The following is a 13,688-nucleotide window of genomic DNA, read 5'->3' on the forward strand; positions in this document are numbered from 1 at the left end:
GACAGGTCATATATAGAGTGTCCATCACTGTAAAAATTTCTTTTGGCCTTGGCTGACCCAGACAACTTGGGTTTGTGAAGTTTTCTTTTAGATAAACATATAGTAAAACACTGTGGCCTCGAGGGTGGCTCAGTGGTAAAGAATCCACCTGCAAATGCAGGAGACGCGGGTTTGATCATTGGTCCAGAAGATCCCCTGCAGAAGAAAATGGCAACCCACTCCAGTATTCTTGCCTGGAACATCCCATGGACAGAGCCTGGCCGGCTACAGTCCATAGGGTCACAAAGAGTTGGACATGAGTGAGCACACACACATAGTAAATCATTGTATCAGCTCAGGCTGTCATAATAAGATACCACAGACTGGTGACTAGAGAAACAGAAATTCATTTTCTCAATGTTCCAGAGGCTGGAAGTCCAAGATTAAGGTGCCAGGGTTGGATTCCGGTGAGATTTCTCTTTCTGGCTTGCAAATAGCCAGCTTCTTGCTCTGTCTTCACATGGCCTTTCTCCTGTGCACCTACCTACGGGGAGGGGAGAGAGAGAGAGAGAGAGAGAGAGAAAGAGAGAGAGAGAGAGATTTCCCTTCCTGTTCTTATAAGAACACCATTCTATTGGACGAGGGAAACACTCTTCTTACCTCATTTAACTTGAATTATCTCCATAAAGGCCCTATCACCAAATACAGTAAGGGGATTTGGGCTTCAACATATGAATCTGGGAGAAACACAAGTTTATCTGTAACAAACTTTGAAAAGAAGGAGAAGGAAGAAGGGAAGAGAGGAGGAGAGAGGGGAAGGAAAAGTAGGTCAGGGCCAGATGGTGAGGGCCTCATTGCTATGCTAAGGAGTTGAAAGTCTGTCTGAAGCAGAAGGGGAAACTCTGTAAAGTTAAGGAGGTAGTCTGTGTGATTGAAATGTTCATTTCAGAAAGAACAGCCAGTTAACAGTATGGAGGGTGGGTTGAAGTCTGAAGGGGGCTTGGAAGAACGGAGGCAGGAAGATACTCCAGGGTTGAGTTTTCTCCTGTTTACCCAAAGGAAGCTTACTGGAGAGTTGAAAATGTTTTCTTTGAAACCTCTGGACCTTACAGGTGCAGATCCAGGATTAGGGGGCAGGTTTGACCCCCCCCCCCCGAAGCAGGCTAGACAAACAGAGCAGACAAGGGTCATAAATTTCGGGGTTCAATCTTAACTCCATCCTTTATTACCTATTGACTTAGAGTTGGTTCGCTCAGCTTCTCTGAACATTAATATCCTCCTTTGTTGAAGGGCATTGATTACACTATTTCACAGCATTGTTCTAAGAATTAAATTATGCAATGTAGGGAAAAACATTTAACATACAGCCTGTTTAGTGTTTAGTGCTCAATATATTTTGGCTATTATTACTACCAGGGATATATTTCCTAAATTTACTCTCAAAGGAATACAGGAAATAGGGTTTTTGTTTGTTTAAATGAATCTTGTCTATCTTAAGATTCTCTTTGTGTGTAAGTCTATGTGTGGATGTGTTCTCCACCACACAGAAGTCACCTTTAAGACTTTTGGAGTCACCATCCTGTATCGGTAGAGTGAACATGAGCTTCAGAGTCACAAGAACTAGTGTCAAATCCCCTCCCTGGTGGTCCAGTGGCTAAGACTCAGTAATTCCAATGCAAGGGGCCCAGGTTCAACCCCTAGTCTAGATCTGGAATCTAGATCCCACATGCTGCAGCTAAGAGTTCTTATGCCACAACTAAAGACTGACGATCCTGCATGGTGCAACCAAGATCCAGGAGAGTTAAAAAAAAGAAAAATCCCTTGTCTACCACTTCTCTAGCCCCGTGACCTGCACGAGACATCTCACTTGAGTCTTGGAGCTTCCCTGGTGGTTCAGATGGTAAAGCATCTGCCTGTAATGTGGGAGACATGGGTTTGATCCCAGGGTTGGGAAGATTCCCTGGAGAAGGAAATGGCAACCCACTCCAGTACTCTTGCCTGGAAAATTCCACAGATGGAGGAGCCTGGTAGGCTACAGTCCACGGGGTCACAAAGAGTCAGACATAACTGAGCGACTTCACTTTCTTTCTTTCAGTTCCTTATCAGTGAAATGCATATGATAATACTTTTTAGTCATTCATTTATCCACAGATATTTACTTATATTTACTGTAGAGCTGGGCTATGAAGAAAGCTGAGTGCTGAAGAATTGATACTTTTGAACTGTGGTGTTGGAGAAGACTCTTGAGAGGCTGCAAGGAGATCAAACCTGTCAATTCTAAAGGAGATCAGTCCTGAATACTCATTGGAAGGGCTGATGCTGAAGCTGAAAGTCCAATACTTTGGCCACCTGATGTGAAGAACTGACTCATTGGAAAAGACCCTGATGCTGGGAAAGATTGAAGGCAGGAGAAGGGGACGACAGAGGATAATATGGTGGATGGCATCACCGACTCAATGGACATGAGTTTGAGCAAGCTCCAGGAGTTGGTGATGGACAGGGAGGCCTGGCGTGCTGCAGTCCATGGGGTCGCAAAGAGTCGGACACGACTGAGTGACTGAACTGAACTGAACTGAATTGAACAGCACCAGGCATTGGGCTGGGAATTCCACTGTAAGTATATCGACACAGTCCAATGACATTTTTGAGGGGAAAGAGACAGTTATACTACAATCTTATAAGTGCTCTAACAGGTCAAATGTAGGAGAAAAGACAAAACTAATACTGCCCAGAGGAACAGCACTCCTGTCAATGCCTTCCAAGGGTTGCATTCTGGTGTTTAAGTGGGGAGCTGAAGGATGGGGAAATGACAACCAGGTGAAGCAAGTGGGGGCGGGAAGGAGCAAACAGGGGTGGGAAAAGTGCTCCAGACAGACATAAAAGTAGGCACAAAGGCCTGGAGCCAAGGAGTGCCATCTTGAAAAGTCAAAACCAGGTTCACCTGTCCTGGGCAGAAACTGTGGAAGGGTAGAGCTGAGAGAAGAGCTGTAGAGAAATTGTAGGAGGGGTTTAGGGAGTAGAAAGACATGATCAGACCTGCATTTTAGAAATATGGCTTCAGCTGTAGCAGAAAGAATGGGTGGGCTGTAAGTAAAGGCAGGATGGTGTCAGAGAGCTCTAGTAAAAGCCTAGTGTGGTGATCCAGGTGAAAATATGCCAGGCTGAAGCAATAGGAGATACATAATAATAATCATAGCAAATTTAATACATATATCCAGGAAGTGTTCTATGCATCCAGCATACACTAACACATACAATCCTCAAAACCAGAATAAACCTAAGAGGCCAGTCCTATTAACATCTTTATTTTATAGAGGAGGAATCCATGGAATAGTCTGCTCAAGGTGATACAGCGTGGGGATTGAACCTGGGCAGTCTTGCTCTAGGCAAGGCTTCTTATGTGCTATACTGTGCTGCTGAAGACCTAATAGATTTCTGAGATTGACTACGAATTAAGGAATGAGGTAGAGGGAGGAGTCACAGAGATCTCCAGATTTCTGGCTTGTGACTAGGTCGCTTTTTGAGTCATTGTTTGGGCTGAAACATATACTAAGGAAGATAAGACTTGGGAGGAAAGATAATGAGTTGCTAGTGAGACAGGTTGAATTTGAATTCCTAATGTAACAGCCATGGGCAGATATTCAGAGTATCATTGTACACATGTGTCTGAAGCTCATTTCAGTTCCGTCGCTCGGTCGTGTCCGACTCTTTGCGACCCCATGAACCGCAGCACGCCAGGCCTCCCTGTCCATCACCAACTCCTGGAGTCCACCCAAACCCATGTCCATCGAGTGAGTGGTGCCATCCAACCATCTCATTCTCTGTCATCCCCTTCTCCTCCTGCCCTCAATCTTTCCCAGCATCAGGGTCTTTTCAAATGAGTCAACTCTTCGCATCAGGTGGCCAAAGTATTGGAGTTTCAGCTTCATCATCTGTCCTTCCAATGAACATCCAGGACTGATCTCCTTTAGGATGGACTGGTTGGATCTCTTTTCAGTCCAAGGGCCTCTCAAGAGTCTTCTCCAACACCACAGTTCAAAAGCATCAATTCTTTGGCGCTCAGCTTTCTTTACAGTCCATACATGACCACTGGAAAAATCATAGCCTTGACTAGTGGACCTTTGTTGGCAAAGTAATGTCTCTGCTTTTTAATATGCTGTCTATGTTGGTCATAACTTTCCTTGAGAGTTATTATTACTAAATTTTTTATTTTCTGGTTGCACAGTGTTGCATGTGGGATCTTAATTCCCCAACTAGGAATAGAACATGCACCTGCTGTGTTGGAAACTTGGCGTGTTTACCACTGGACTACCAGGGAGTCTCAAGAGAGTTATCTGAACAGGAGTTATGTATTTGGGACTCATTAGCATGCAACCATGGGAATGGATTAGATGTCTTAGGAAGAATGTTTTGAACTAGAAAAGAAGATATTTTGAGAAAAAAGCAGAGGAACACCAGCATTAATGAGTAGGAAAAAGGAGAGTCACGTATAACGGCAATTAGGATAAACAGTAAAGAGATGGGAGGAATACAGGGAACATGGGAAGGAGAGAGACATTTTGAGCAGTACAGTGTCAAATGGTATGGAGAGCTCAGCAAAGTGACCACCAAATGTGAAAAGTGTCCACTGAATACAGTCACAAGGAATTCAGTAGTGACCTTGGAGAGAACAGTTTCGGTAAACTGATAAGAACAGTAGTCAGAGTGCAGGCGCCGGAGGAGTGAATGCAGGGTGGAGGCCACAAACACAAAGAATTTCAGGGACTTCCCTGGTGGTTCAGTGTTAAGACTCCCTGTTTTCATTGCAGGGGGCATTGGAACTGAGATCCCACATGCTGAATATCATGGTCAAAAAAAGGAGTGGGGAGAATTTCACCAAGAAGATTTGCCTATGAAGGGAAGAGAGCTATCTGGAGAGGGAGATGGCTTAAAGGAAAAAATTAATTTTTATTAGGCTAGACATTTGAGAATATTTAAATATTAATGAGAAGAATCCAGGAGAACCTGAGAGGCTGTGAAATCACAAAGGGAATTATCTGAGAACCCTTGAGAAAGTGGAGGGGGTGGATGCAGGACATAGATGGAGAGTTTAGCCTAAGCAGTAGAAAGTTTTTTCTTTGCAACAAGAGAGATACAGAGAAGAATGAGAAGCAAAATTAGTTTGTGGTGGGAAACAGAGGGAGTTCTTGATGGTGTTTATTATCTCTTCGAAGTAGGAGGCCTTATCACTGTTACAGAGTGTGGGAGACAGTGGAGTCGAAGTTAAGAGGAAAACAGAGAAGGTTTAAAACAGACCCAGGGATTTTTAGGGCATGGAAAATACTGTGTATGATACTATACCGATGGAGGGATGGATGGATGTCCATTATACATCTGTCCAAACTCACAGAATGTACAATACCAAGAGTGAACCCTAATAATGTAAACTATGGACTTGGAGTGATTATGATGTGTCAGTGGAGGTTCATCAACTGTAACAAATGTACTGGGAGCACATGTAGGGGGCAGGGGATACATGACAAATCTCTGTACTTTCCTCTCAATAGTGCTGTGAACATAAAAGTCCTCTAAAAAATTAAGTCTTAATTCAACAGCAACCACAACAAATCAGCCTCATGGAGGTGGAGATCAACATGACTGAGGAAACAGAAAAAATTCCCAGCAATGCACCAGGACCTATGAATTCACTATGGTAATAACCTGCATGTTTGTTCTAGTTAAGTGGTAGGTTTGGAGAAGACAGAGAGATCTGGAATTGGAGTTTCGACAGCTGAGTACAATAGAAGACAATGGGGATTAGAGATGAGGATACTGGTAGGAGAGGGGCGAAAACAATGGAGATCACCCAAGGGACCAGAAGAGAGCAGAAAAGAGCTGATATAGGAGGACAGAGGGGAATTCCTTGGCAGTCTAGTGGTTAGGACTCTGTGCTTTCACTGCCAGAGCCTGGGGAACTAAGATCCCACAAGCTGTGAGGTGAGGTAAAAAAAAAAAAAAAAGAGACATTTAGGGTCTTTGAATTCTCCTTAAAGAACAGTGTGTGATAGGTGGCCTCTAAGATGAACGCCAGTGATCCTACCTCATGGTATTTATGGCCTGGAGCAGTCTTCTCCTTTTGAGAGTAAGCTGGACCTAGTGACTCATCTAACAAACAGAAGAAGGTGATGGGATGTTACTTCTGAGATTAGTTTCAAAAAGACTCTTCCTGTCCTCTATGCTGTCTCACTCATCGGCTCTGATGCAAACCAGTTACCATGGTCTGTGCCCTATGCAGAGACCCACATAGCAAGGAAATGAGGGCGTGAATCCTGCCAACAACTGTCTTAGTGATCTTAAAGTCAGATCCTCCCTTAGTCAGACAAGGGACCTTCAGATAAGACCACAGCTTGTGTTGACACCATGATTGCAGTCCCTTGAGGGAACTTGTGGCAAAGGCACCCAGCTAAACCCTGCTGAGATTCCTGACAAGAGCTAGGAGATAAAATTAATACAGAGTATAAGAAGTAACTGAGTGAGAAGGGAAAAAGGACAGCAATTACCATCAGAGATGGGAGTGTTTGAGGTTACAGTTTCAGCTATGTAGCTAAATAGATGCAGAGATCCAACTCAGTGAAGATAAGGTCAAGGAGTTTTGAGGCCAGGGTACTGGATAAATCAGATGCATAAATGTGGAAGTCATTCAGGATCATTGGGCAGAGAAGAGTGTGCACCAGGTGTCAGTTTCAATGAATGACAATGTGACACTGGGGCAAAGAGGACAGGAAGCCTAGTGAGATGGAGAGTACTATAATTAGGTGGAATGAGCTGCCACAAAGTTTTTTTTTTTTTTTTTTTTTGAAGACGATGGCAAATTAATGGCATGGAAGGAGCACTAGGGATCTAGGAAGATGCTGACCCCAAAACTGGACTCTGGGATAAGTGAAGTGTGGGAGAATCACCTCTTCTCAAGAGTATAGGGGAGAACTGTCCTCAATGTAGGAACAAGTTTCAAGATTAACTGGCATGAAAGTAAGGTTCTTGTCCCCTCGAGTCCCCGTCGAGTTGGCACTCGACGAATATTAGCCGTCTCTCAACATTCAGGTAAACATGTATATGCCTTTGCTCTCCACCTTCCTCTCCCCAACCTCTCTGCAAAAGCTTAGGTCTAGGTAAAGGGGTGGGTTCCGGTGGTTGGAGGCAGCGTGGCTCCTCCTTCACTCGGTCAACTGACAGCGTGTTAGCAAGGTTTTCCGTAACTTCACTGGCGCACAAGAGAGATTTATTCCTTTCACCACATAACATTAATCGAGCGCCTAACATGTGTGGGACACCGGCGACACAAACACGAGAGAGATATATTTCTGACTACCGGAAGGGCGTTCGGTCACAGTCGGTGTCAAGGCCAACACAGGTAGGTACACCGTTTAGACTTTTCCAAGTTCTCCCCACACTTTTAGCTGAGGTAAAATGTCGGAAGTCGCTGTGCACCAGAACTGAGATCCCTCCAGAATTCGGCCTTGCTGTCTGGCGTTCCCAGCTCGCGCTAGCGAACCTGGGTGCGCCCTCCGGGAGAGCTAACGTCCACGTGGGCTCCCCAGCCGCCCGCGGGGCGGGGCGTAATGGGCGGGGCCAGGCCGGAGGGCGAAGCTGACCCCGCCCCTGGGGCTCCCAGGGCCCACTGCGCCCTGCGGCCAGATGCTGACGTGTCCTTTCCTTTCCACTACACCTCCCGACACTACCTGCTACCACTGCCCCGGAAGTCCCGCCTCATACTTAGCCCATCACTGCAAATCAGCTTTTTCAGCGCTTCCTGAAGCGCCTGACCGGTTTTGAGACTAAGGGGCAGGGCTCCGCAAGCAGGGTGCCTATTGGCTTGGGGTCCGGCGGGTTCTGGGCTCTAATTGGCCGGAGGGCGGTGGCGCTCTGGCACGCTTGCGCGGGGAGTAGAACGTGTGGCGGTGGTGGAGATCGCGTCTCTTTCGCTCCCAGTCCTGCTGCTGCTCCAGTGAGCGAGCGCCCAGCGAGTCCGTCCCGTCCATCGCCCACAGCTGGTCGCCCGCCCGCTCCTCTCCGAGGCGGCCTCTCACCAACACCGACACCCACATTGACACGTCCTAGCGGGCCACCGCCTTAATCGCTGGTTTTCCATCGCTACACATGGCCTCCTCCGCGCAGAGCGGCGGCTCCTCCGGGGGACCCGCGGTCCCCACCGTGCAACGGGGCATCGTCAAGATGGTGAGAGCGGGGCCCGGGACACCGATCCCACTGGCCGCCACCGTGCGGGAGTCTGGCGCTGGCTCCTTCCCCTACCGCCAGCTTTCAGTGTCTCCCAGATCCTCTTTCCTCTGCCCCTTCCTCACTTTGACCCGATCTCGGAATCCCGTCCCTAGACGCAAGTCGACACGGACTCCCTTTCGGTACTTTGCCTCCGGGACACCCTGGCATTAGGGGGTCACAGTGATTTCCGTGATGGTGGGACTCAAGTCTCCTGGCTTTTTACCGGGACAGATCGATTACTGATTAGTTAACGGGGATGTGTTGGTATCAGTCCTCCGATTCACCGTCCTTCTGTCCATTTTGGCATATGCTGAGTAGTTTGCAGTTTTTCATAGATCCTAACGTCCGCTCTTCCGTGGAACTCTTGGAGTACTTGGCCTTCTTGAAGCTATTATGTTTCCACCGACGCTCAGTTACGCCAAGTTTTCTCGCTCCCTGGCCCTCATTTCCCGTCTTTTTCCCTCCACCTCTTGCGTCAAGTCAGTAGTCCTGAGAGCTCTTCATATTTGTGCTCCCCATCTCTTTGGCTCTCAGAGCCTTAGGCCGGTAGGAATCTTAGCGATCCTTGTTGTTCCCTCACTACGGATGAGACAACTTTGAAGAGGACAAGTTACTTGCCTAAGGTCACATGGTGGTTTGGGTTGGAGCCAGGACCGGAGCCTAAATGTTCTGATTCCCAGCCCCCTGCTGTTACTGTAAATTCTGCCTGATTATATATCCCCTCACTCTCTACATCCTTGAGTGGTGCATTTAAAACCTTGCAAGTTTCATTAAAAATTAACCCCGTCATAATTTTGTAATATAAATTCTCTTTATCAGTTGTCCCCTCTGTTGGCCTCCCCGCAACATTCCCTAGGATTGGAAACTGAAATTTCTTCCTTGTTACCAGAATTTCTGGTTGTGATGGCCACAGGCTTTCATTTCAGGCCACAATTCTGACTTTTCCATCTGGTAATATTCTTATGACACTTTGTCCCAAAGCTCTGCAGCCTTTTATAGATGTGGAAAGTTTGAAAAACATTCTGTTTCTTGGCTCATTGTCTTTCACAGGATTATAATGTTTCTCAGCTTATGTATGAATTAGATTTCAAGATTTTTTTTCCCCGATATTCACATAGTCACTTCTTAGGCAGTATTCTGCCTCCAATTGAGATTCTTAGGCTTTTCAGTAGTGCGTTTCCCACTTATTTATACATAAAGGGAGAGTCAGAATTTATCAGAAACTGAGTGAGGAGGGAATTTCCATGGTCCACATAGTTTCACCTCTCTGAAATATTGACCTGACCTATGAAAGGGTTATTCTGAAGTGTCTTCTCTTAAATTAGCTTTCTCGTTGGCCCTTAGCTTTCCCTTCACCGTAGGGACAGAGCAGTGCTCAGTAGTCTGGTAGTGGGATTGCCAGTGAATCTTGTCTGAGTTTTTTTCCTTTGCTGAGGCTTGAATTTTTCTTAAAGGTCCCTCTTACTTGTAGAGTGGGAGTGGAAATGGGCTGACTGTATTTTTACTTCTACAGATGCTGGAGGTTTCTGGGGCATCTGGATTCTAATGGGGTGACCATACCTGTCCGCAGATTACCCCCATGGATACTGAATATCAACAGTAACTTGTTTATTAAGGCTCATGTCTTGTGCTGAGTTTTCTGTTTGTGTTATCTCGTTTATAGTACTGAACAAGTGGATAGGATCATTGGCTACATTTTTACAGATATGTAATCTGAAGTTTTGAAAGAATAGTTTACCCCAGGACAGGTACTTTTTAATTGGTAATGAGAGGCAGAGCTGGGACTTGAACCCAGACCTTATTGGCCAAAGCACAGGCTTTTCAAAACATTCGTGGTTTGATGACTCTGACTCCAGGCAATGATTTTAACAGAGGGCAGGGCCAGTGATGCATGGCCACAAAATTGCAGGAAAGTGAAGCTGACTGTAATTGAGCCTTGGAGAGATTAAATGTTACTCCTGTCTTGTCTGGAAGCTGCTGTTGCAGTAAGTGACTTTATTTGGTGCTTATGGTCCTTACCATAAGCAAAGGAATGTGGTGTGGAAGACACATTAGGCAGGGAGCAGGCTTTGAAGAAGGTGTTAAGAGTTGCCTGTACTGCTGTTTTTCTGTTTTCAAGCTGCAAAGGGGTGGGTGGGTGAGTTCCAGGCAGAGATTAGGGGAGGGAAGCCAGGTGAACTGCGGAGCCACTGGCAGATTTGTGCCAGGCTTCGAAGCCTGCCTGGAATGAAAAATTGACCCCTGGCAAATTGCTGTGTGTGAAGCTCTTCTGCTTAGCAAAGTTGTATTTTCCTGGAGAGTAATTCTTTCCAGTGGTACCAGGAACTGCTTCGTAAGAACTCTGTGAGGGAAGATGGAGCTCTATGACAGAGGGAGGTGAGGAGGAAATTGATGAATAGGAAAAGAGTAATTATCAGTGACTGCTTTTCTGCCTTTGGGTTGAGGGGCAGAAACTGACCAACCAGACTTGGGCCTTTCAGGCTTAGCCCTCTGGTTTTGTCTGGACTCAGGCCAAGCTGAAGGTCCGAAGCGGTCTTGGGTTGAAGTTTGCTGCAACGAAGAGGAAGACTCATTCTTCCTCTTCTGGGTAAAGAATGGGTTATAAGGCGATGGAACGTGCGTGTTTCTTCTGACCTCTGCCTTGCCATCTTAGTAAGTCCTATGTTCCTTTTTCTAAGGTTGAAGCAGAAAGAACTTGGGACTCATGTTTGCATTTGACCAATTTTTTAAAATGATGGTAGGGGCTGTGTCTGCTGTTCACAATAGGAGCCAAGGGTCAGAGTTGGTTCTAGAATATGTTGAAGGAGGAAGTGGGCAGTGAGTTGACACAATCATTGTGGGGCTCTTCTGTTACTGAGAAGGCAGTGAGGATGATGGAAAAGCTGAAGGTGGATTTATATATTTTTTGAGTTGGGATAAGACTGGCAAGTGTGTGGGCAGGTGAAATAGAACCTGGGAAAGTAAATGTCTGTGTCACATGAGATCTTTTCTCGAAACCCTGGAGGATTCTATCCCTGGGTTTCTTGGGTAATTTGCTAGACTTTCTTTAGCTGTCTCAGAATATTGTCAGCCCATGTTAAACAGAGGTTGGGAGAAGTCTCTGGGGTAGTGAATGTGAAATTCAGTCACCCCACTTAGCAGCTACTTAGAGATGGCAATTTTCTCTGGTTTTGCTGACCCCATTTATTTCTGTCTTGGGGGACAGAGCCCTTTTTGAAGTCTTTAACACTCCTATCTTATGTCTGCATGTCTTTTCAAGAAGGAGCACACAGCAGAGTGAATCTGCTGCAGTTCTTGAATCTTCGGTGCTCATCAGAAGCAGCCATGGCAGCAGCCTGTCTCATCCTCCTTACGGTGTGGAAGGCCAAATCCCCATTCCCGTTTCACCCCATCCCATTTGAAAGGGGAAGGAGTCCCTCTGCTAATCTTTGGCTTTATGGTTAGAACCATGATCTTCACTAGATGACTTAAGTCCTGCAGTACCTGAAGAAGGAGATGGCCGTAACTTCCTCCCCTGACGGAATTGTGCTGCCAGGCTGTTGGGAAGCGGGCTGTAGGCTTTCTGGTGAGGAGGTTAGTGGGAATATATCCAGTGTACAGCTTGTAGGAATGGCTCGCTGTAATTTAGATCATTACAGCTAAGTGTTTCTAGATTTCTGAGCCAAGACATATGTATCTTCATAGCGTAGTGAGGACAGAGTATTAGTCTGCTGATCTGTTCCTTCCTATGTGCACTTAGCTCACGCAGACTGTGAAAGAAAAACACCTTTCCTAAGCTACTTAAAATACTCTTATTCTACCACTCAAAGGGACAAGGTAGGTGAATAACAGTATTTTATTAGGGCCATTAGCAAAGACTCCCAGGTGGCTTAGTAGTAAAGAATCTGCCTGCCAGTGTAGGAGACACAGGTTCGATTGCTGGGTCGGGACGATCCCCTGGAGAAGGAAATGGCCACCCACTCCAGTATTCTTGCCTGGGAAATCCCATGGACAGAGGAGCCTGGTGAGCTACAGTCTGTGGTATCACAAAGAGTTGGACACAACTTAGTGACTAAGCATACATTTGCAAAGCAGTAGGTGGAATAGGATGGAAGACTTTCCCTCTAGTCTTAAAAGTGTCTGCTTCCCGGCAGGTGAGCATGAGTGAGTGAGTGAAAGTTGCTCAGTCGTGTCTGACTCTTTGCGACACCATGGACTGTACAGTCCTTGGAATTCTCCAGGCGAGAATACTGGAGTGGGTAGCCTTTCCCTTCTCCAGGGGATCTTCCCAACCCCAGGATCCAACCCAGGTCTGCTGCATTGCAGGTGGATTCTTTACCAGCTGAGCCACAAAGGAAGCCTGCAGGTTAGCATGGTAGCTTTCAATCAAAATTGTAAGTAAGTAATGGAGCACTAAGTTTTTGTTCTGTCTTAAAGACTTCCTGTCATTTTTCCAGTTTGAAAAAGAAGCATACATTTGGCTCTAGTCATGCTAACAGTGGCCACTGCCATGTACTAACTAATGATAGAGATGATGAGCAATCATATTTCCTTTCTCCAACCAGTTTTATTGATCGTCTGTGTCAAGCGCTGCCTGTGTATTGGAGAAACAGTGGTGAAAAAGTAAATCATATCCCTGCCCTTCCAGTTTATGGAGGAGACAGACAAGTACATAAGAAATAAGCATATGAGAGCAATTTCCAGTAGGGGAATGGGACTGAGTAGTCAGGAGTAAGGGGAGGGGTGGCTTGTTTAGATTGGAAGGCTTCCTTCAGCTGAGGTCTGACGAACATGAAAGAACCAGACACAGAGGAAGAGTTCCCGGCAGAGGGAATAGCATGTGCAAAGATCGTAGGTATCCATTGGTGATCATCTTCCGAATATTTACAGTAGCTTTTCAATTTCTTGAAGTTCAGTATTCCACATACATGGTATGGGTTTAACCTGAGCTGTTAATGTACGTGTTTTAGGGTAAGAAAAGGCAGAAAGGCAGCAGAGGTGGTGGTGGTTCCGGTCTCCTGGTGGGATAAGTTGTTTCATCACTCAGTCGTGTCTGACTTTTGTGACCACATGGACTGTAGCCTGCCAGGGAAGCCCTGGTCAGATCAGTAGCAGACATTAGGTCTACAGGATAAATATAATCAATAGGAGACTGATTTAAAGCAAAATGCTTGCTCTTGGTTATGTCTCTTACAGGGCCAAGACCAGGGTTCTTTGACTTCCTACCAGCCAATCATGTGTATTCCTGAGGTCACCACCTTTCAGTGGATAAGACCTAGATGAGAAGATAAATGCTAAGAACAGGCTCAACAAGAGTTGCATAGCATCTAGAACCTGATGAAGTGTATGCTTCTGACATCATTTTATTACTACTTGGAATGTAGTAGCTCTGGCCTCTGGCAACACTTTTAACCTAGCAAGCTTTAGGTAATAGCGATGTTGAAAAGCAGAGTAGCATGTTTCAGAGCTCAAAG

General features: G+C 45.9%; 1 protein-coding gene across 1 annotated transcript in view; it reads left to right on the forward strand.

The window, feature by feature from the left end:
• The first annotated feature begins 7,851 nt into the window (after positions 1 to 7,851).
• SND1 (staphylococcal nuclease and tudor domain containing 1) overlaps positions 7,852 to 13,688 on the forward strand; it is a 420,634-nt gene continuing 414,797 nt past the window's right edge. Inside the window, exon 1 of the mRNA XM_069588315.1 lies at positions 7,852 to 8,193. Within this exon, the coding sequence (XP_069444416.1) occupies positions 8,116 to 8,193 (78 nt within the window). The 5' untranslated portion in view covers positions 7,852 to 8,115. The remainder of the gene's footprint in view (positions 8,194 to 13,688) is intronic.

The sequence above is a fragment of the Ovis canadensis genome, chromosome 4, assembly GCF_042477335.2.
Source record: "Ovis canadensis isolate MfBH-ARS-UI-01 breed Bighorn chromosome 4, ARS-UI_OviCan_v2, whole genome shotgun sequence".
In the NCBI taxonomy this organism is placed as follows: Eukaryota; Metazoa; Chordata; class Mammalia; order Artiodactyla; family Bovidae; genus Ovis; species Ovis canadensis.